Source organism: Prionailurus viverrinus, chromosome B1 (assembly GCF_022837055.1).
Source record: "Prionailurus viverrinus isolate Anna chromosome B1, UM_Priviv_1.0, whole genome shotgun sequence".
In the NCBI taxonomy this organism is placed as follows: Eukaryota; Metazoa; Chordata; class Mammalia; order Carnivora; family Felidae; genus Prionailurus; species Prionailurus viverrinus.
Window position 1 is genome coordinate 165,296,594 of NC_062564.1, and position 24,375 is coordinate 165,320,968.

Sequence of the window (24,375 nt, forward strand, 5' to 3'; positions counted from 1 at the left end):
TCTTCTCGAAGAATGAGTTGTGGACATTAATTACAGATCAGAAGAAACTGAAATGATACCGGTGGTTCCCACTTTTGGCTTGTTTTCAATTACAGAGATAAGCCAGAGAATTCAGACGGCTCACCCTGCCGGGAGGCAAGTAATGCTACACTACCTGTTACCGTGGATGAACAACATCGAGTTGGTAGATTTAAAACCTTTGCCCACGGCGAGGCGACACAATGAAGAGGAAGACGACTCCTTAAAAGACCGAGAACTTATGGTGACTAGCAGGCGCTGGTTGCGAGGAGAAGGCTGGGGGTCCCCACAAGCCACGGCGATGGTTTTGAACAACCTAATGTACATGACAGCAAAGGTAAAATGGGGCTTGTGTTAGCGGTTGCTGCACAGGATTATTGAGTTAAGAGGAGTGAAAAAGGTTAGAAATAGAGGGAAAGATTAGGCAATCCTGTGATAACCAGCTACGCTTTATAAACTCCTTTATTCAAAGGACTTCTCATTAGATGTAAAATTAGGTTTTCAGGGGAGGAGACAAAATCATATATGGTTAATGATGTTTATGTTTGTATTTGTTGGAAGAAATGATTGTTCCTCTGGAGTATGGAAAAGATTCAAGCTGTGTATGAAAACATCATTTTCTAATGTTTCGTGCTCTGACAAGTTTGGTGTTTAACAAGCAGTCGTCACTGAAGTGTGTGTTGTGTATCCTGCATCTAGTATGGTGATGAGCTGGCCTGGTCGGAGGTGGAGAACGTGTGGACCACACTTGCAGATGGCTGGCCAAAAAACCTGAAAATAATTTTGCACTTTCTGATCAGCATTTGCGGAGTGAATAGTGAACCAAGCCTCTTGCCTTACGTATGTATTCAGGTTCATTAAAAAAAAAATTGTTGTGCTTAATAATATTTACCTGGTTTCTTATTGTAGCAGAGTGTGGGCAGTAGTAGACCAGCAGAGGCAAAGCAGGGGGCCACAGTGAGGACCCCGCCAGGAAATAGCGCATGCATTTATTCATTGCTTCATTCAGCCGGTATCATCTAGCCTTTATGACAGGCGATTCAATAATGCATATTGCCAGGTTCTCTTCGAGGTTCCAGGCATTTCAATCCAGTGGGTGGTGGAGATTTTATTCTTTGAACTTTCACCCAATTTATTTAATGAATGGATCAGTAAGTGGATAAAGTACGGTCTTGATAAGGGCTACAAAGGAAAATTGCAGAGTACTGAACGTGAATAACCGGGGAACCGCAGCTCTCTGAGAGGACTGGAGATGATCCTCGAGAGGAAGTGATATTGAAGGGAGACCACAGAATGGGGGATGTTTGCACTTTCTGCTAGGCAGGAGCTGGATACGAGAGCAGAACGGTGAGTGAGAGCTCAGGGCCTATAGAAGGGTGCCGACGGCTTCCAGGAGCAAGGGAAAGCATAATGCGAGAGAGGCGATGAAGAATGTCACAGTGTTTACCTTCTAGAGGGGAAAGCTCTGCAGAACAGCTCTGCAGAATGTTGCTGTAAAAGTTCTTCCAGGTCCTCCTTTACACAAACCATTTCCTAGCTTTGCTCCGCCTGACATCTCCCGAGTTAACTTGGTTACTGAAAGCGTTCTTAAGGCATGCCACAGGGATTGCCGTTCGTCGAGAAACACTCAGAGAAGGGTGGGTGTGTGGTAGAAGGTTACAGGGTCTCACGTATCTCTCTGAGCTCATCTCCTCATGTTCTCCCCCAGACCCCCTGCCCCAGGCCCTGCTGACACCCTTGCTGCCCTGCTCTCTGGCACTCCCACCTTGGGGCCTCTGCACTTGCCCTACGTAGCCACGTTGCTCACTCCCTCACCTCCTTCAGGTCTTTCCTTAGATGTCCATTCTCATTGAGGCCCTTGCTGGTCATCCTGTCCAAGACTGCAGATGCCCTGTCCCGACACCTACTCTCTTTTTCCTTTCCCTGCTTGCTTGATTTTCCCAGCACTTCTCATCATCAAACATATATTTTACCTATTTGCCTCATTGCTTTTGCCTCCATCAGTCCAGTAGATTCTCCTCAAGAGCAGGGATTTTGTCTGTGTGGTTCATCGCTGTCTTCCCAGAGCCTGGAACAGTGCCTGGCACATAGACGCCACCCATAAATTGGATGGATGAATGAGTGAATTGGTCTGGAAGAAGAAACAGGCATGAAGTTATAACTCCCAAGAAGCCAAGATGAAATTCAGGGGATAACCATTTGCCAGAAACTTAAAAGGAACTTTTTGATGACAATGATAATTTCTTAATTATCTCTTCTTAATCACTTATTATAGACCAGGCAGGGTACAGGCACCTCATCGACATTGTTTCATTTAATTCTCAGAATAGATCTGAGTTTGCTAAGATTACTGCAGTTTTACATGTGAATAAAACAGGGCAGAGAGAAGAGTCACTTCCCCAATGCCACACAGCCATTTAGCTCTGTCACTTAGTAGAGTGGATTCCAACCCAGATCTGTTTGTGAAAGGTTGGGAAAGCTTTGCGGAGAAGGCAGTGGAGTCGGGGCGGGGCTGGGGCTTGAAGACTTGGCTGGATTGAGGGAGTTCCTTACAGTCAGACAGGTTAAAGGCACAGGGGCAGGAGGGCACCTGGCAGGGTCTGAGGCAACTGAACCCGGGAACAGAGAATTAGCGAATAGAGCAGGTTGGAGAGATACAGAGCTGTGTGTAAGTCAATGGGTAATCATTATAAGATTCTGGTATGATATAATAAAACACGTTTTAAGATTTGCCCCCGGGCTCCTGTGAATCAGAGTTTCTCAGTTGTCTGTGTGCAGATGAATCACCGGGGCATCTAGTTCTGACTTGGAGGGTGGAGCCTGAGACTCTGTATTTCTAGCAGCTCCCAGGGATGATGCCCATGCTGGCGGACCACATGTTTTGAGTTGCAAGGGTTGAAGTACAAAGGGAAAAAGAGGCCAATCAGTTAGTAAGCGATTCAGTAATGCATATTGCCAACACACAGAACTTATGTGACTCATACTCTGTGCTTTCACTTATGTAACTCATACTCTGTGCTAGGCATATTTAAAATGCTTCATTAAATCTTACGTAATCCTAACAAGCTATATGAAGTGGGTGCTCCTGTCCCGGTTTTGCAGAAGAGAAAATGGAGAGTAGCTGTCCGATCGCATAGCTAGTATGTGTCTACACTACAGTCCAGGCTGTGCGGTCTGGAGTCCGGTTCTAGTGGATCACTACTCTGTACTGCAGGGTTAGATAGGGAGCATAGGAAAAGCAGAATAAAAACTCCATTCTGGGTCTGAAGTCTGACTGACTGAAAATAACAGGAAATTTGGGATGATGTTATTAATTGCAGTCTTTCCATTAAAAAGAAACTGATTCGGAGCGCCTGGGTGGTGCAGTCGGTTAAGCGTCCGACTTCAGCCAGGTCACGATCTCGCGGTCCGTGAGTTCGAGCCCCGCGTCAGGCTCTGGGCTGATGGCTCAGAGCCTGGATCCTGTTTCCGATTCTGTGTGTCCCTCTCTCTCTGCCCCTCCCCCGTTCATGCTCTGTCTCTCTCTGTCCCAAAAATAAATAAACGTTGAAAAAAAAATTAAAAAAAAAAAGAAACTGATTTACAGAAAAGCAATTAGCTTTTCCTTTTCTTAAAAAAAAAAAATAGTGATGTCGTAGATACGGTGGGAACCATTAAACAATATCCAGTCATAAGTGTAACACTGGGCCGGGGGGGGGGGGGGGCACTGTGTTTGGAAACCTGACTAATGCCCTATTGCTGATTGATGTTCAGATTTAAGTCGTGCTTATTCACCTACTATTTAAAGTCGAACTTATCTGTTAAAATGTGTTTCAAGACCAATTTGTGAAATAAAACTTTGGCTTTTTCTTCTCCACACAATTTCTTTTGTGACAGGTGAAGAAAGTTATTGTCTATTTAGGTAGAGACAAAACGATGCAGTTGCTGGAGGAACTGGTGCGGGAACTGCAGCTGACAGACCCCGTCAGCTCGGGGGTCACTCACATGGATAACCCCCCGTATTACCGCATCACTTCCAGCTGCAAAATCCCTTCTGTCACCTCAGGTGAGAAGCCATTTGAAACTGGTAACTTGGTCTCAAAAGAGAAGCTTGACATAATTGTTCACCCTAGCAAGCATTTGCCTTAAACATCATCAAGAAAATAACAGCGCCCCCGTGGGGCTGCACGCTGGGCATGAAGCCTGCTTAGGATTTCCTCTCTCTCCCTCCCTCTCTCTGTCTCTCTCTCTCTCTCTTTTTCTCCCTCTGCCCACCCCCCCCCCCCACTTGCTGTCTCTAAAATTAAGAAAAAAAAAACAAAACAAAAGCAAACATGAGTCATGTATGGTAATTAACTTCACAAGACTTTGTAAATCTTCATATGAGTGATGAAGTTTGACAGTGTGAGAATTCTTAATATTACAAAGGGAAACGTATTTACATATGTATTTGGAACTGGAATATAGATACAACGAGCATTTTTTTTTAAGTTTATTTATTTATTTTGAGACAGAGAGAGAGAGAGAGACCGAGAGAGAGAGAGAGAGAGAGAGAGAGAGAGAGAGACCGAACAAGCAGGGGAGGGACAGAAAGAGAGGGAGAAGGAGAATCCCAAACAGGCTCCACGTTGTCAGCACAGAGCCCAGTGCAGGGCTCGATCTCATGAACCACGAAATCATGACCTGGGACAAAACCGTGAGTCGGATGCTTAACCAACTGAGCCACCCAGGCACACCCTCCCCTTCTACAACAAGCATTTTTTAATGAATATAATTAGTGTGTTAAATATAGAAAATGCTTACTTGTTGAATTACTCTGTAATTTCATATTATAATTATTTGGGCATATATAATACAGTCATGTAAGTGATATACACACACACACACACACACACACACACACACAGGTATAGTTATTATAATATTTTAAGTTGAAGAAACTGTGTCCCTGAGGGAATAACTTCCATTAAAATCAATATAATACTGGGACTATTTTAAATTACATTTCCATGAAATTATTTGTCACTCAGTTTATATTGAATGTTTGTCATGTTAATAACATCTGTATAATTAGAAATCTTTTATAGTTTATTTTATGGCATCTATTTTCATCTCTTAGCTCGTTTTGTTCTACTTTCTAAGGGATTTCTAATAACACTTCCATTGAAAGCTTTTAATATTTTTAATTCTGAAGAGTTTATTCTTTAGTTTTTTGTTTCGTTTTTTTTTTAGGAATGCCTTATTCATGTTTCATGGTTGGACTGTCTTCCTTATCTGATGAAGTTTTCTTCTCCCAGCAAAAGTTCCTATTGTATCTATATAGTTCTGTTTTGATTTGTCTTAGTAAAAGCTTTTCTTAAAAGTCTACCAATTCTAGATCTGTCTTTTGATAAAGAGTGGAATATTAAAAAGTTGATTGGGGGGCACCTGGGTGGCTCAGTCCGTTGAGCATTTGACTTCGGCTCAGGTCATGATCTCACAGTTCACGGGTTCAAGCCCCATGTTGGGCTCTGTGCTGAGCCTTCTTCTGATTCTGTGTCTCCTTCTCTCTCTGCCCCTCCTTTGCTCATGCTCTCTCTCTCTCAAAAATAATAAACATTAAAAAAATTTTTTTAAGTTGATTGGATGTTTTATAGGTATACATGGAACTTATTGACTTTGTCATTTGTTGTATGGTGATTTCATTGATGTAAGTGTCTATAGGTCTCTTCTCTTGGATGACTAATCAGATTCCCCAGACAAAACTCTACTAGTCATCTACCTAAAGGAGAGGGTGTAGGGCTGTGTGTGTATGTGTGTACAAATACATTAATCCATAGATAACACACACACATACACACAGCATAGTCTTTAAGCCTTCTGGTAGCCCCATGGGGTGAGAAGGTTTCAAGGGGATACAATCTCAAATTTTAGGATGTATATTTTCACTCAATTCCCCTATTCTCAATAAAGTTCTTATTCTTTCAGCTGTAATTATGTGCCCTAGTCCAGAAATCTTTGATTTACTCTTATCAGAAAAGATTTCTGGAAGTGTAGGGAGAGAGCCCCCCTGTTACAAGAGGAAGGGGTATAGATTTTGGGGACCAATTACCTCTGAAGTAGATTTTCAACCAAGCCTGCCATTTTAGCAACACCTTCAGAGTACTCCCAGAGATACTCAAAGCTATGAATTCCTGAACCTTTTGGAGGTTCAACAGCATAGATATGGAAGCTTCTTGGTTTACCCCATGACCAGCTTAAGATTCAGCCTTCTTAAAGCTTAATTACTTCTTGTCCATTTGTTTTCAACCATCCAAAATTTTGTTGCTGCTGTCTCCTTTCCCTCTTGGTTGTTATGAGTATGCTCCTTTTTATTTAAAAAAAATTTTTTTTAATGTTTATTTTTGAGAGAGAGGGAGAGACACAGAGTGAGAGTGGGGGAGGGGCAGAGAGAGGCGGGAGGAGACACAGAATCCAAAGCAGGCTCCAGGCTTTGTGCTGTCAGCACACAGCCCAGTGCGGGGCTCAAACCCATGGACTGGGAGATCATGACCTGAGCCGAAGTCAGATGCTCAACTGACTGAGCCACCCAACTGCCCCAAGTACATTCCTTTATAAAAATCACGTTGCTTTCATTTTAGTGGAGTTTTAACATCTGTAATTTTGAAATCTTTTGTTCTTACTGAGTTATCCCAAGCTTTAAGTTCACAGATACGGTTTTATTTCTGATTGCAGGAACTACTTCCAGTAGCAATACAATGGTAGCTCCCATAGACGGCAATCCCGATAATAAGCCCATAAAAGAGAATATTGAAGAGAGGTAAGTACCCCTTTGTTCTTCATTAGCCTTTCGGTTTGACAGAGCCTGATTATCAGAATAAATGATAACTTCTGCATTGGCATGTATATTTCATAGAATGTATATTTCAAAATTCTAGTGAAGAAATACATTTCCATTTTGGAAATTTTCCACATTGCCTATTTCATCATTAAAATGCTGACTTGCTAGATTCTTTTATGCGCTCTAACGGATGAATAGGTAGAGTATGTTCTCTCTTTTTGTGTTGTTTACTGTTTTAGACTTTCCTAAATGGCTATTCACTCTGCCTATCTTCTTTATAAAGTAGGCTTTATCAGAACATTACTACCCCATTTAAGAAAAATCTTCAGGTAGAAATAATTGACTTTAAATCTTAAGCTTTTGAACTATAAGATGGAAATTAACGTGTGTGTGTGTGTGTGTGTGTGTGTCTCATAGTAAACTTTTGTTAATAGTTGATGTACTGTGTTCTTTTTTAAACGTAGAACATGAAACCGAAAGTACAAATACCATTTTTCCATGAACTGTGACTAACTCCATGATCATTCCCATAGCTATGTGCACCTAGACATCTACAGTGGACTAAACAGTCACTTAAATCGTCAACATCACAGACTAGAATCTCGATACAGTAGCAGCTCTGGAGGATCTTATGAAGAAGAAAAAAGTAATAAGTTCCAAATGTTTTTTATAACTACAATGGCAAGGTGTATTATTAATATATTAATTTTAGTAAATATGTATTTTTCTGGTAAATTGTTTTTAAGAAGTGTTTAACTGCCACTAGTGGTGTTCCAGCATAACCTGAAATGTCCTGATTTTGAGGAGAAGCACGAATGGGGGAAATTTGTTTTAAAAGCACAGGGTCCCTATAGACGAGTCAACAGGAACATAAGAATTGGTTCTCAAGAAGCATCATAGACACTGACTATAGCCTGCTTTTTTTTTTTTTTTTGCTTTTTTTTTTTTTTTTAATAGGTTGGCTCTTTTTCTGTGGATTTATGTTTTACTGAAAAGTTCTCCCTTGCAATTAATGGTAAAGTGAATATCTACCCAAGTCTCGCTAGAACACTGAGGTGGAGTGGAGTAGAAGGGCAAAAGCCTTCAGACTGGGAAGTTGACCCTGAAGGTGATCTGGTCCAATCTCCTCGTTTTGCACATGATGGAACTGAGGTCCAGAGAGGTTAAGTGACTTACCCACGTCACACAGAATTCACATCTCCCGGTGCCATTTTTCACTGCACCCTGCAGCCCCACTGCGGTAGAGCAGATTTCCTTTTAAGATGGGTTTGTGTTGGCCCTGTCTCAGAAAATTTAGAGTAACTTACCAGAAGGCCCTGGTGACAAGGCAGCTTGACCTATAATGTGGTTTCATGGCTTGGACGTGAACTCTGAAATCTCATGAAGCGCGCTAGTATAGTTTTGCTTTGATAGAAAGGATAGAGCCCGCATGGATACCTCTTTCCGTCTCTGATTTGCTTAGTGTGATAGTGTTTGTGCGCAGGTCTTCCTAGCAAACCTATGTCCGAAGAGTGGGAAGTTATTTTGTATCACTTTCCAATGCTGTAAATCGTTGGTGTCTTACTAGCGTTTGCGTATGTTGGCAGAAAAGAGATGGTGTAGAAAATGAGATCATTTTATTTTGATAGGTGATTCAATGCCACTTTATTCTAATTGGCGACTGAAAGTGATGGAGCATAATCAAGGAGAGCCACTACCCTTCCCACCAGCTGGAGGCTGCTGGTCACCACTGGTGGATTACTTGCCTGAAACGTCATCACCTGGATTACCTCTTCACAGGTGGACTACAGCATCATTCCTATTTCATACGAGCCAAATCGCTGCTTAATACTTTCAGCTTTCTTTATGCTATCTGACAACACAGAATAAAAGCCACTTCTCTCCTGACATGCTACAACAAATCAGATCCATGTGTTTAGATTTCGAGAAGTCTCAACACTCAGACCTCTGTTTACCATTAATACTATTAAATCTACGTCTGCTGCTGCTTTTCTGGGTGTCTGGCATAGTTACTTGACCTTTCTGGGACCCAGTTACTTCCTCTGAAAAATATCTCGCAGTACTAGAGGCACTGTTGTTTGGAGTTGCGTTAAACTGAATTTTACTTAGCAGAATCACAGTAGAATAGTTACGGCATTCTTTCAAAATGTATTAATGTAACCAACACGTACTGAACACCTACTATGTGGCAAGCAGTGTGCTAGGTGTCAGGGTTGAAGATGAAGAAAATGTGGCCCTTGCCTTTGGGGAGCCCTTAGCAGGTAATGTTTTTTTCTAGAACCATCACTTAACGGTTTCTTCAGCTATATTTCTTTTCCTCTTTTTTTCTTGAGAGGTTGTATTTGTCCATAAAATACAATATTAAAGGCTGCAAGTAACTGGCATGAGATTCGCTCCAGGTTTACTCTGCTGCGACATTAACAGGCGTCTCGTTTGTCACAGGTGTAACATAGCTGTGATCCTTTTGACGGATCTGATCATTGACCACAGTGTGAAGGTGGAATGGGGAAGCTACCTCCATCTTCTTCTTCATGCAATTTTTATAGGTAATTAACACTCGTTCTGACTCAACATGACGTTATATTTCTGTGGCAATTTAAAGGCAGTCTGGTTTTTTGGTATTTCTATTAACCGTTGTTTGGTACGTAACTCCCATGACACTTTTTACGGGGATTCTCATGGTCTAATAGGGAGTCAGTCAGTCCTCGCCTCTCTTGTAACCACAAACAGGTCTTCTCTTCGCGTTCCCGTTCTCGTCCTGTCGTCCCTCCACTGCTCACAAGCACAGTTACCGTCTAGCAGGAAAAATTCGGTACCCACAGCAAGAGTAAAGTTAACTTACCTCTCAGACTGGAAATTTGCAGAGTAAAAGGAAAATTAAAATGGGGTCCAAGTATTTCTCAAAAGAATGGGATTGTGGACCGTCTGATTATTACAGCTGAAAGTCCACTGTGCCTTCAGTAACAGTGGACTTTGAGCTGTAATAATCAGACGGTCACAATAGGGACCATCTGTGGGATCCATCACAATACTTTTCATGCTTGTAGGATTGGCTTCCTGAAGAAAGTCAAGGTAGTATTCTTACCTGAAGTTTTCCTGATGTGCACATTTATTACTTCGATGTTTCAGTAATCAAACATCTACTGACTTTTCATTGTGCGCTAGGCACAAAAAATGCTTGCCTTTAAAAAAAAGTCATTTACATTGAGTATTCTGTCACAGAGTAATAATTTCTAATAGGTTACCAAGTTTTAGACACAAGATGCATTGAAAACTTGTCTTGATTCCCCCTGCTAACTGTAAGACAATAGGCTATTGTTACAAACTCCAGGCCAATAAGAATTACTGTGTGGTACATCATCTTGTACAAAATATTTTCTGTATTTTCTGCTTTTCTTTAAAATATGCATTTGGGAGGTGCCTGGGTGGCTCAGTCAATTAAGCTTCCGACTTCAGCTCAGGTCATGATCTCCAGCCCGTGAGTTTGACCCTCACATTGGGCTGTATGCTGACCGCTCCGAGCCTGCTAGAGCCTGCTTCGGATTCTGTGTCTCCCTCTCTCTCTGCCCCAACCCCCTGCTGGCACTCTGTCTCTCTTTCTGTCTCTCCCTCTCTCTCCGTCTCTCAAAAATAAATAAAACATTTTAAAAAATAAAATAAAATATGCATTTGAAGGTAAGGGTACTTGTGATTTCTCTTCACTGACGATGATTTCCAACTGTCGTTCTCAGGGTCTGACCACTGCCACCCCGAGGTGTACGAGCACTGTAAGCGCCTGCTCCTGCACCTGCTAATAGTCACGGGACCCAGCAGTAACATCCGCGCTGTTGCCTCTGTCCTGCTCAGGAACAGGGAGTTTAACGAGCCCAGGGCGCTCACGGTCAAACAGACCGCGCACTTAGATTACACTTGCACAGGTATTTGCTTTAAACGTCCAGTTTGACAATGGAATCATGCTTCGTTCATTTGGAAACTATAACAGAGAAAGTCAACTAAATAAAAGTTGAAAGGCTTTAAGTGTAGTTTTATGATTTTAAGTACCATTTACATCATTAACTGGTAAAAGAATTAAACTCGGAGTATTTGAGTCTGTGTCACCTGTAAGGGTCTTTCTTTGTCATAAGAATTTTAAGTTCTCAACATGCAGGTTGAGGATCAGTGAAACAGTGCTTCGCTTACGGAGCACAGTTATCGAGAAGATGTTGAACCTGTATTACATTCCTCGTGCTCTCAAGATCTGAGAAATGAACAAAGCAAGACGTTAACATTTTATTGTTCATTTGATTATGTTTACTGTCTTTAAAATGTTAGGCATTTTTAAGTCTAGTAAATTCCAAATTATACATTTGGAAGTAATGTGGTCCAAATTAATGAGACTTTAATATAAAAGTTATTTCACTATTGGTGTCATTTTTTTTTAATTTACTTTGCAAGTTCTATTTTCTTCTTTCCTAATAGCCCTAACTTACTTATCCATTTGTCTGTATCATCAGGTTAATAATAGATGACCTAGAAAATAATTGTTTTTAAAAAATGAAATAAAATTACATTTCTTACTAATCATGTAATGTCAGATACAGGGTTAATGTTCTTTAGTGAAAACCCTGTGGTTAGTAAGAAAACAATTATTAGGAAACATTGCACCTTTTAAAATGTGGCTAAAATATGAATAACGTTTACTGTCTCTTTTATGTTAAAACATCTTTTCAAAAATTCCATAGTTGGTTTTTGTTGTTTGTTCTTAAGGCTTCTTTTGCCATTTGGTGACTATAGGCATTCGTAATAAAAAGAATTTAATAACTGACATACTATAAATATTACAAAGACTTTAAAATTGTCTTTCTTCAGGTAAAATGAAGTGGAAAGTGTAGAATCCTTTCCATAAGAAAAATCAGTTCACATTGTGGAAAAGACTGACTTAATACACATTGAGGCAATGTGCCGAAATATTAGGAAAGTGCCACTTTCAACTTTCTTCAGCAGATGGCAGCAAAAGACTTCACAGCAAACCCAAATAGCTAAGTTTTAATAATAGGCTGTGGGAGACAATGTTTGCCCCCCAAACTCACTTGATGGGATTTGGTGCTTATGAGGTTCCCGCAGAAGGAGTGCTGATTTGTATCAGCTGACGGCAACAGAGTCCCTCATGTGTCCCACATAACCTGTAAGGAACTACAGGTTCCTGTAAGGAAGGATAGTTTGACGCTTTCAATAGTGTGTGAGATCCTTTTGTGTCTGGGTATTGACGGCCATCTTTCTCTTACAGCGGGCGTTAGTGATTTTATACCTGATTACCAGCCCTCCCCTATGACTGACTCAGGGCTTAGCTCAAGTTCTACCTCTTCTAGTATCAGCTTAGGAAATAACAGCGCTGCCATTTCCCATCTCCACACCACTCTCCTCAATGAGGTCGACATCTCCGTAGAGCAGGATGGAAAAGTCAAAACCCTCATGGAATTCATTACCTCAAGGTAACGTTACAGCTCTCACCATTCTGGCAACATACCTGTGTTAAGTCATTTTTTGTCAGCTACAGCGAACCCTGTTTTTGATTTCTGGTGTGCCACTGATTGGGAATACACAGGTTTGTATTGGGTGATACTTAGAAACTTGGATGCCTCCAAAGACTTTCTCCTGTTGTGCTCACACAGTTATACTGGAGGAGGGCCTCAAGTGTGTCTGGATACCAAGTACCCAAAGAGAATACAGTCTTACCTGAATACATATTCCACTTTCATTAGCTACATTATCAGTCAGTCGTCAAATATTTATTTATGATCGCCTACTCTTTGCAAGGCACCATAAGTATAGAAGAAATGGATGGGGAGAAAGAAGGGGGGCTGGTGTCCCACAGCAAGAGAGTGAAACCATCAGGGGCTTGAGAAATAAAGTATTGGAAATGGTGAGTAACCCAGTCTGACTGTAATGCTGAGGGAAAAGTTTCTGGACAAGAAAACTTTGTAGTCCAGGGAGAAGTCAAACTGGAGGGCTCTGAGGCCTCAGCCATAGGCTACAGATCTTTCAAGAAAGCAGATGTTATTGAAAATCCTGGAGCTGGATGGGAAGGGTGAGAAGCACAATTAAAGAAACAGGTTGAGAAAATCAGTCTCGGAGCAATGAACAGGATGAATTAGAGCTGTCAGATACTGGTGGCTACGTGACCACAAAGGAGGTTTTCAGGGCACTTCGGGCCTGGGGTGATACGGGGTTGAACCCTTACTAACCAAGGCGGCAGCCTTGAGAACGCAAAGATGTTTTAAAGAAAGAGTCAACAGGAAACCGTTCTCTCTTAAACTTATGCTGGATCTTCAGCTAGTAAATTATTTCCTTCGCATTGCGATCTAAATACATTCTAGCCTCTCCAAATTATACTGCTGTGACCTATGACACATAAGCAGTTCCCAGTGCTCTTCTCACTTCGTAAAAGTCTGTCATCCTTTCCTACCACCTCTGAGAGAGTCCAACTGTAATGATGGAAGACTGAAATCACATGTAGCCTGGATCTTCCTCTCCTTGCCGTAGACCATCACATGCTCAAGTGCGTAAATAGTAGTCGACTGTGCGACGTGCTATTTGGCTTAGCCCACTACTGTCCTTTCTCATGGCAAAGGCACATCTAATGTAACTGTGAGTAAACCCGTTAACGTAAGTTGAAAACCATGGGGATTATGTCTGTTCTCTGTTTTCAGAAAAAGAGGGCCCCTTTGGAACCATGAGGATGTTTCTGCCAAGAATCCTAACATCAAGAGTGCTGAGCAGTTAACTACATTTTTGAAACATGTGGTTTCTGTTTTTAAGCAGTCAAGCTCAGGTATCTTTCATTAAATAGTTCAGATAATACTTTCAATGAGACTTTTTCATGTGACGTGAAAACTTCTGGTCATGTGTAGCAATGAGGTGACAGTTGAGAAGTCTAAAGTGAAAAGTTTTAGACAGGTCTTCTTTTTGAAGTTATTAGTGATGATGGATAGCTTTTGATTAAAGGAAAATTAAGTTATTCCTTGAAAAATTAAGTTACTCCTTAAAAAATAAGAAAGCCACTTGTGACATTCTGGGGTGCTTCATTTTGTGTGTGGTGGCATAATAAAGTTACAGGGCAGTTGTGTATTATGAAACGATTACATTGAAGGAACATAGATGGAGAGGACAAACTTGAATTCTTTTTTATACAGTAGGCGGCTTCTGTGATCTGAAATCAACACATTCTGAAAGTTACTGTAAAAAAAACCGTATCTGTCTAAAGTAGTGGTTCTCAACTAGAGGTGATTTTGCCCCTCGCTTCGTGTTTTTCTCTCTCCTTCTGCTCCTCTCCCCCACTCGTGCCCTCTCTCAAATAAAATAAATAAATAAATACTTTTTTTTTTTTTTTAAAGATTACAAAATAAGTAAGTAAAATGCAAATGGAGTTTAACGGAAAGAAAAAAACATTGCCATAAAGCCTGAGTGCCTGCCCGGTTTGCCAGGCACTGAGCTGGGCACCGGGTTTAAAATGGTTAGCGGCTGATGATAACCCTGCATTCCAAGCAACAAGAACACTCACTGGTTTCCTTTGTCTTCACAGAAGGGATGCATTTGGAACATCATCTTAGTGAAGTTGCTCTACAAACAGCACTTTCTTGTTCTTCTCGACACTATGCTGGGAGATCCTTCCAGATTTTCAGGGCCCTAAAGCAGCCTCTTTCTGCAACTACACTTTCTGATGTTCTCTCCAGACTTGTAGAAACTGTAGGGGATCCGGGAGAAGATGCACAGGTATTGCATTAAATTCGTTCAGCAGCCATTGAGCAGCTACTCATTGTCAAGGACTCGTTTGCCAAGTACAGAGCACCGCAGGGCAAGCAAGATAATGGTTACACGGCATTGGCATCAAATGCCAACAAGCAGGCAAAGAATTAAGGAACAAAATTTTGTACGTGATACTTAATAACATACTAATCAAATCACATACTTCAGTGCGAATCAGAGAAAGCTTTACATTTACACACACACATACGGCCCACACTTGCATATTATCCTGGGATTTAAATTTAAATGTAGGGGGCGCCTGGGTGGCTCAGTCGGTTAAGTGTCCGACTTCAGCTCAGGTCACAATCTCACGGTCCGTGAGTTCAAGCCCCGCATCAGACTCTGGGCTGATGGCTCAGAGCCTGGAGCCTGCTTCCGATTCTGTGTCTCCCTCTATCTCTGACCCTCCCCGTTCATGCTCCATCTCTCTCTGTCTCAAAAATAAATTAAAAAAAAAAAATTAAAAAAAAATTTAAATGTAGAGTGTTGAGTTGTTAAGGTAAATTAAGTGAAATAATGCAACAGAGAACTTAAGTCTATGCAGACTAATGATTTTATTAACACTGTCCTAGACACTGGGGATCTGGTAGCAACCAAGTTCCTGGCATTCTGGAGCTCACATTCTGTTGGAGAAATAAGCCTCTAATCCACCACTAATATGTAACACACTTTTATTTAGAGATTATTGCTATGAACATAATAAGGTAGAGTAATGGGTTAAGGAGCGGTATGGGAGAGGGAGTTGTTTTATATGTGACCATCTGAGACGGTGAGTTTTAAACACGTACATAAGTGAAGTGAGTCCTGTGATAATACGGAAGAATATTTCAGGCAGAGACATAAGAGTAGTGAGTGCAAAGGCCCTGAGGCAGAAGCAACAAGCCTGTTTTTGAGGAACATGAAGCAAACCAGTATGGCTAGCTTATTGGATGGTGGTGTCTAGCATCTGAAGATCGATGGGGACAGGTCCAGATTATGTGGGGTCTAGGGAGAGGTGAGATTTTACTTGTAAGTGATAGCGAACAGTACTCACAGGCCTTGAGAGGAGGGTGATGGATATAGTTTGCTATTTAAAAAATTCACTCTGGAGGCTAGGTAGAGTCCTCAGGAGGGCAATAGGAGTCATTTAAGAGGCCGTTGTAAAAGTCCACGCTGAAATGGTGGTAGTTTAGCTGACGGGACGCTATGGAAGTGTGGAGGGGGGTCATCAGATTTCAGATATATTTTAAAGTAGTATTTTCAAGACTTGCCAATGGACTTAATTTTAGACGTGAGAGAAAGAAACAAAAATGACTCGTAGATTTTTGGCCTAAGCAATTTTGGGTGGATCGTGGTGCCATTATAACCATTAGTTTGAGGAGTTTTCATCAATCAGCAAGATCATGTTGCTCAAGAGTTTAATCATTTTGTAATGTTAATGTTGAGTTTGTTCTAATTTTAAATCTCCTCGGGAAGTCCATTCTAATTTCCTTTTTTTCCAAAGCGTAATGAATTAAGACCTGCCTTTTCTCCTAGGGGTTTGTGATTGAACTCCTGCTCACATTGGAGTCTGCGATTGACACTTTGGCCGAAACCATGAAGCATTACGATCTTCTTTCTGCCCTTTCTCAGTAAGAATTGCATCCAGGCGAACTGTAGATCCGTATACAGAACTGCCATAGCTGAATACGCCTAACCATAACGTTAAGTTATCCTAATATTGCTGGTGGGAATGATACCAAAACATTCCGATGGACCAGCAGTGGGAAAAGGAGCCTCGGACAGGGAGCCCATGCGAAAAGTCCCAGCGCTCTGTGTGGCGGTGGCCCGGTCAGGGGTCCTTCTGCTGCCGCGTGTGACTCGGCTTCAGCCTCACTGCCCGGCTCCGTTCCCGCTGCGCTCGACATCCCCTTGCCCCACAGCAGGCCGGCCCCCTCCTGACTCACACCTTCCACAAATTGCTCCTCTCCTCCAGCTTTCTCTTCCTTGCACCTCCTGAATCGATTTATCCTTCAAGACCCATCTCGGATGTTTCTAACTCCCCGAGGGCAGCGCTATACTGACTCCATTTTGGGGGTTCCCACGGTGTTTTCTTCATATTTGAATAAAGCAAGTAACGAGCAGTAAAGTCTTACATATCCATCTCCCCCAGCAGACTTCAGTATTCCTAGCTTTTCCATACTCCTGGCACATACAGGAAGCATTCTGTCATTATTTTTAAATCTGTGATAATTGGATGTGAGGGAGGAGAAATCAAACATACATTTTTGAGCTTGATTTGGGGGTGGGGGGTGGCGGGTAAAGAGTGTGCATTAACAGAAATAAGGATATGGGGACCATCAAGTTTGGGGAGAAGACAAATGAGGTCTGCTTTGGATGTAATGTTCACTAAATCCCAGAGCTGAAGGTGGTCAGTGATAACGGTAGCAGAATTTTCACTTCAAATCAAACGCCATCCAACTCACAGGAAACAGTTGGCCACAGTAGGAAAGAGACTGTTGTACATTTTGCTTTAATGTGGAGGAAAGGGCTGAAATTTGATGAGGCGAAGTCCGATACTGAAACATAATTTGTCCTGGTAACAGTTACTGTTTTTTTTTTTTCAGTGTCTTTGAGAGTAAATAATGTAGCCAAAGAAGCGATTGTACATGCATTTATTTTCCTTTCTTTCTTTCTTTTTTTTTTTTTTTTTTGTAAAGAACCTCATACCATGATCCTCTAATGGGAAACAAGTATGCAGCTAACAGGAAAAGCACTGGACAACTCAATCTAAGCACAAGTCCCATTAACAGCAGCAGTTATTTGGGATATAACAGTAATGCAAGAAGTAACTCTTTGAGATTAAGTTTAATTGGTGACCGAAGAGGTGACCGGCGGAGGAGTAACACACTGGACATAATGGATGGACGGATAAACCATAGCAATAGTTTAGCAAGGACTAGAAGCCTTTCCTCCCTGCGAGAGAAAGGCATGTATGACGTGCAGTCCCCTACTGAGCCTGCCAACTTGATGGCCACCATTTTTTGGATAGCAGCATCGCTATTAGAATCGGATTACGAATATGAATACCTCCTGGCTCTCAGGCTTCTCAACAAACTGCTTATCCATTTGCCTTTGGATAAATCAGAGAGTCGAGAGAAGATTGAAAATGTACAAAGCAAATTGAAATGGAGTAACTTCCCAGGCCTTCAGCAGCTCTTCCTTAAGGGTTTTACCTCAGTATCTACACAAGAGATGACCGTGCACCTCCTCAGTAAACTCATCGCCGTCTCCAAGCACACGTTGGTGGATCCTTCCCAGTTGTCAGGTGATGTTAACAGAATTGCACCAGCTCTCTGCTTTCTAGTGTAGTGAAATGTAAACTAATCATTTGTTTTGAACTCTAATTTCTGCTTTTCCACAAACAATCATGGGTTGCTGCTGCTGCTGTTGTTGTTGTTGTTGTTGTTTTTAATATGTGAGATAGCTTAAATTCTTTGGCAAAAGCAAAAAAAAAAAAAAAAAAAGAAAGAAAGCATTTAGAAGATCAGGCACTCCAGGAAATAAAAAGAAAATGGTTTCCGTGAACCATTAAAAAAAAAATACCTTGAATTTTTTAAATAATGTGCAATAAAAATTGGTTATTGTTTGCTTTTTTTTTTGATAGGCTTTCCTCTTAACATCCTTTGCTTATTGCCTCACTTAATCCAGCATTTTGACAGCCCAACTCAGTTTTGCAAAGAAACAGCTAGTCGAATAGCAAAGGTAAGCAAATGTTACGCTAAAGATAAACGCTAGCGGGAAATTTCTCTGGAGTTTACCTTAAAGGGGGGAATCTCTTAAAAATCTTTTACTGTCACTTCTGCTGTGAATTTCACATCTTTTTATTCTTTTCCTCCATATAAAGGAGTTTTGCAGTCATGATGTAAGCTACCACTGTTCAAATCACAGTGAATAAAATTATTTGTTTAGAGTAAAGCTCCGCTGAGTCTGAGTCTTTTTCGGTTCCCTTTCCCTACTTTTGTCTTCTGCTTCTCTATCAGTTTCCAATTCATTCCTTTGTTCACCACCCGATATTTGCTGAGCACTGGGTTAGGTGCCAGAAATGCAGTGATAATCAAAGTAGACAGAGTACTTGTCCCTGTGGGCCTTAACAGTAGGGGTATAATAGTAGACAGTGCCATAGAGTCTGTCTGATAAGTGCAGTGAAAGGACAGTACTCTCGGGGCACAGAAAGCAACAGGCCGCCTAGAGGAAATCCTCTCAAAGCCGACACTGCAGGCTGAATAGGAATAACCAAACTAAGATCCCTGGATGACAAACAAGGAACGACAGGGCCGAGGGTAGAAGTTTTCCAGGTATGAGAAACTGCACGTGCAAAGGCCCTGAGAAGAAGAGGGCAACACACATTTTGTGGCTCCAAAAGTTCTCTCTTCTTTTATTTTTGCCTTTTTTTTCTTTAAACATTCTCTTCGTCTCTCTTTGCTGGCTTCATCCTTTCCCCTTCCTTATTTGGCTCTTTCCCTCCCATTGTTTCTGAAACAGGAACGTAGCTATTTTTAAGTCATCTGTTAACATTTGCTCGAAAGTGTTAGAGCTCTTGATCATACTTTTACAAAAGATGATTTTTAAAAATAATTTCCTCTCAAGAAAAATAACCCAAATAACTTGCCTTCTGCTTAAACTTAATTCTTAATTTTCTTTCTTTTCTTTCTTCTTTCTTTCTTTCTTTCTTTCTTTCTTTCCTTCTCCTTTTTTTGTCAGTTAATGAGTCTTAGGAAAAAAGGCTTTAACAACTGAAAATATAGACAGTTATAAGAAGGAGTTCTATAAATTTACAAGTCCTGTACATACAGCAGGAAATTAAGTGAACTGGGGGAGAGGAGTATAAGATAGCAGTATAAGATAACCTAGCTAAAGCAGGGGGAGAAAAAGCAGAGAAATCTTCAACAGAAGGGAATAAGCAAGTAAAATTCTCTGGAAGAGCTTTTTCTATAAGCAGCCCTTTAAAAGCTGAGGGTTATTTAACAAAAGTAACACAGCAGTAAGGGGAAAGAGGGAGCATGCAGAAAGCCAAGTAAAACACCCACTTCTCCAGTGCCCAAATCCCATGACTGGTAAGTGCAGATTTCTCCCCGGGTTATCCCAGCCCAATGAATCACATTAAGAGTCACAAAACTAGAAACCTTTTGTTATCTTGATAGATAATATTTAATAAGTGGCAAGATCATATGTAATAAAATATGCTGTTGAATCCATCCCTCAGTAAATTTCTAAATTAGATAGGGAGAGATTTTTAACATAATCATTTTAAAAGCATGTATTTTTAAAAAAAGAGCCATTATTATAGTTAGTGGAAACATCTTAATTTTGAAAAGGATTGCCCTAAACACCCAACAACACATATTTGCATTAATGAGGTCTGAAAGTGGTACAAAATAATTTATTAAAATACCTTTCCTTTTAGTATCCTAATGATGATACATCATTAGAAAAATGTTGTAAAGATGTATTTTTTTTTTCCACAAGAGATAAGAAAGAACATATAAAGGGAAAAAAAGTATTTTGGGATTTCAAAAAATAAAAAGCATGAATCCTATCATCAGGGAAGTAGAGTAGGAGCATTTAGAATGGCAGGTGACACTTCCCGTCTGAGAACTTCCTGCTGAATGCTGGCATAAGAGAAGAACTCAGCCCAGCCCAGCCCGAAGGATGTGGGCACCCCTCAGAGGGTCAGGCCTCTGCCGTCTTGACCAGGGCAAAGCACAGGAAAGTCTCAGATACCTTTTTGTTTCTAAGAAATCAAACATGGCTTTGTGTGCGTCATAAATTGTCGTTAAGTCTGTTTTCTTCCTGTTGAGCAGCACACAAAGGTTCCTTCCCTCTGCTTTCAGCAACCTGCAGGATGTGAATTAAATGGATTCCTTAATTATTCTCTCACTTAAACTGTTGAGAGCAATTTTCTGCCATTATGTGCTTCCTCATTATGCAAATATCCCTAGTTCTGTTTGTGCCCTTGGAGAGCACAGGATTTCAAAGCGAGGCAACACTTAGGACAAATATTGTCCTTTTAAGCTATTCATTATGGCAAAAAATAGTATGCTAGAAATGTTTGCTTATAAGACAGTCTTTTGAAGTCATATTTTAACCTGGTAATTCAAAATTTCCAAAATTAAATCCACATTTAGCCATTTTCTTTAAAATTACACAGCATACATTCCTAGGAATTTTCTTCCTTTTCAATTAAAGGTTTTTAAAAATCATGCTTTAATGCAACTCTTTGTCTTGGGGTCTTGAGTTCAGGCCCCCCATTGCATGTAGAGATTAAACAAATAAAAAGATCATGCTTTAAAAACCTGTTTTTTTTTAAGAACGTAAGAATCCTAGAAGAATTTTTCAGGAGGATATACACTTTAAAATTTTACTTTACAGAAATTACTTTAATGGGACACCTGGGCGGCTGAGTCGGTTCAGCGTCCAGCTCCTGATTTTGGCTCAGGTCACGCATGATCCCTGGGTCGTGGGATGGAGCCCTGCTTATGATTCTCTGTCTCTCCCTCTGCCCCTCTCCCCTGCTCACATTCTCTTTTTCTAAAAAAATCAAAAAGAACTTATTTTAAAATATAAAAATTCTTCCTAAAAAATAACAAATTGTGAAATGATAAAATTATGTGATTTAAAAAAAATAGCATGATTAATTATATTTTGAAATACAAATGAGAAACATAAACTTATTTTCTTCCTAGTGTATGTTTTATAGGTAAAAGGGTAATACATTAACTACTTTAAATAATTTTATTAAGCAGCTTTTAAGTTACTTTTAATGGTCTTCACAGCCTTACATATCTTCATATTTCAGGTCTATCCAATGATAATGTCCTCATGATGAATCAAAGTAATAGTTATATTCATCTGAAAGTTGAAAAATATATGTATTTTAAAAGGTAATTTTCTACAGTTGACCTTGAACAACACAGGGGTTATGGGCACCAACCCCCCCCTGCACAGTTGAAAATCACATATGACTTTTTACTCCCCCAAAACATAATTACTAGTACCCTACTGTTGACTGTAAGCCCTACCAATAACACAAACAGGTCAATTAACACATATTTTGTATACTATATGTATACTGTATTCTTACAATAAAGTAAGCTAGAGCAAAGAAAATGTTACTAAGAAAATCATAAGGAAGAGAAAATAGGCTTACAGTACTGTACTATACTTATCGAAAAGAATCCACATATAAGTGGACCCACACAGTTAAATCCCATGTTGTTGAAGGGTCAACCATACTTTCTTTAATAAATGCTCTAGGTTTGGGGTGCCTGGGTGGCTCAGTCAGTTGAGCCTCCGATTTCAGCTCAGGTCATGATCTCCCAGTTCATGGGTTCGAGCCCTGTGTCAGGTTCTGTGCTGACAGCTCAGAGCCTGGAGCCTGCTTCGGGTTCTGTGTCTCCCTCTCTCTGCTTGTCCCCTGCTCGCACTCTGTCTCTCTCAAAAATAAATAAACATAAAAAATTTTTTTAAATAAATGAATAAATGTTCTAGGTTTGTGAAAATACATAACAAAACATCAATTAGATGGTAGAATAAATGAGGAAAATGAAAAATGGAAAAGTAGACGATATTTCAGGGACAGCTCTGTGATAGGTGGGAATGAAAGAGTAGTGTGGCCCTTTCCCAGTTCTGCGTTATTCAGGTGTCCCCCAGAGCAGACTAAGGAACATCCTCACCAGTAACTCAGGGAACAAGCAAACAAGGTACATGTGATCAGTAAGATCCTCCCAAACATTTTTTTTTTTTTTAACGTTTATTTTTGAGAGAGAGACAGAGCAAGCATGAGCAGGGGAGGGGCAGAGAGAGGGAGAGACAGAAAATCCCAAACAGGCTCCACGTTGTCAACGCAAAGTCTGATATTGGGCTCGATCCCATGAACGTCCTGAGCCGAAGTTGGACATTCAACCGACTAAGCCACCCAGGCATCCCCCACAAACATTTATGGATTCGGTTTCCATAATGTTGTATCAAACAAATTCTAGGAGGTCAATACATTTTGAAGTGACATTAAATTACTTGCCAAGGACCTTAGGAGCTTATTTCCTGAAGAGCAGTTTGGGGTCTATCCTACAGGTTGTCTGTCATTCACTGCAGGTGCAGGACTTAGCTCTCTCAGAGCTCCCGTAGAGTCTTTTGAATATGTCACACATGTGAGCGGCTCTGCAGTTGACTGCTCCCCTGAAGGGGTGGGGAAGGGGGCACAGGGAAGGGAAGGTCTGGGGCTGGTCCCAACCTGGCTGCAAACTCCTCAGTGGAGACTGCCTGTTCCGTTATTGTGCACTGAACCATGCAGGGATTTTACAAAACACTTATAAAATGATATGTAGCATTTACAAAACTTATGTAGGGGTTTTACCAAAGGCAGTTTTACAGAGCCTCAGGAATACCTTGTGCTTTTTTTCCTCTTTTCTTGTCCTCTCTTAATTAACTTTTCTACTGGATTAAAATAAAATGCATTAAAGCTTCAACACCTACCTCTAAATTTTTCAATAAATACTTTTAGTATAAAATCAAGTTTAAACCTTAAATTGCCTTTATTTGGGGTGAATGACACTATTTTCTTTGTTTTTTAGGTGTGTGCAGAAGAGAAATGCCCAGCGCTGGTCAATCTGGCTCACATGATGAGTTTGTATAGTACACACACATATTCCAGAGACTGTTCTAACTGGATCAACGTAGTATGTAGATATCTGCATGATTCCTTCTCAGATACTACATTTAATCTTGTGACTTATCTTGCGGAGGTAAATTTATCAAAAAAAAAAAAATGTAATTTTTTTAACTGTGGCAAAATTTTCACGTAGATTTATTTCTAGAAGCAGTACTGATACTAGTTAATCTTTAAATTGTGTTTGAAAGTGAATACAGATAACATTTTTTAAAAGTAAAATATGGGTAATTCCTTTCCAGTATAAAGAAAGTATAAAGCATACTTTCAAGTATAAAGGGTTTTTTTTTTTAATTTTCATTTTCAGTGTTTATTTTCTCATTCACTGTCCTCAAGTGATATCAACTCAAAATAAGATAAACTTTACCTTTTATTTAACATATTAAATAAATATATTAACATTTAAATATATTTTCATATTCACTGTCCTTAAGTGACATAAAACTCAAAATAATGTAAACTACACCTTTATTTCAACTAAGAAATGGGTTTTCAGTGGTCTTGATCCTAGAGAATGGTTATAATTTTTTGTTTGTGAAAAATTAGTTCTTGACTGTGAAATCCTTTCTAGAATAAAATGGTGTGCAAAGGCATTTTTGCTGGGTAAGTTCTTATTTTGATAATATGTTTGCTCCCTGATCTAAGATATGATTTGAGTGGCTAAAGATGAAATTACAAAAACACTAGCCCTACAATATCATAAAAAGTTAATATCAGGGTGCCTGGGTGGCTCAGTTGGTTGAGCAGCCAACTCTTGATATTGGCTCAGGTCGTGATCTCTCAGTCACGAGATCAAGGCCTACATTTGACTCCAGGCATGGAGCATGGAGCCTCCTTGGGATTCTCTCTCTCCCTCACTTTCTACACCCCTGCTCGCATGCACTCTGTCTCTCAAAAGAAATGAACATTTTTTTGAAAAAGTTAATATTTGGTTGTTGAGAAAGTAATTTCATGCCTAAAAAATAAATTATTGAGTAGATAATCCACAAAGAATCTCAAAAGGAAGAAATTCCTACTCACTAAAAATTTTTGTCAGCTTATAATAAAGTGATACCTTCCTTTTTAAAAACTGACCTCTAAAAATGAA

General features: G+C 40.3%; 1 protein-coding gene across 8 annotated transcripts in view; it reads left to right on the plus strand.

The window, feature by feature from the left end:
* The window catches only part of FRYL (FRY like transcription coactivator), a 307,431-nt gene that overhangs the window by 238,464 nt on the left and 44,592 nt on the right, over positions 1-24,375 (plus strand). For all 8 annotated transcript variants that reach the window (XR_007151586.1, XM_047856238.1, XM_047856241.1 and 5 more), the window contains 15 exons: positions 96-355; positions 718-858; positions 3,895-4,063; positions 6,712-6,796; positions 7,351-7,463; positions 8,446-8,596; positions 9,260-9,363; positions 10,549-10,734; positions 12,084-12,288; positions 13,507-13,628; positions 14,379-14,569; positions 16,118-16,212; positions 17,281-17,888; positions 18,228-18,325; positions 23,194-23,364. Coding sequence is in view for 7 of the 8 variants with exons in the window: in XM_047856238.1 (XP_047712194.1) it covers positions 96-355; positions 718-858; positions 3,895-4,063; positions 6,712-6,796; positions 7,351-7,463; positions 8,446-8,596; positions 9,260-9,363; positions 10,549-10,734; positions 12,084-12,288; positions 13,507-13,628; positions 14,379-14,569; positions 16,118-16,212; positions 17,281-17,888; positions 18,228-18,325; positions 23,194-23,364 (2,699 nt within the window). In the remaining variant the exon portion in view is untranslated. The remainder of the gene's footprint in view (positions 1-95; positions 356-717; positions 859-3,894; positions 4,064-6,711; positions 6,797-7,350; positions 7,464-8,445; positions 8,597-9,259; positions 9,364-10,548; positions 10,735-12,083; positions 12,289-13,506; positions 13,629-14,378; positions 14,570-16,117; positions 16,213-17,280; positions 17,889-18,227; positions 18,326-23,193; positions 23,365-24,375) is intronic.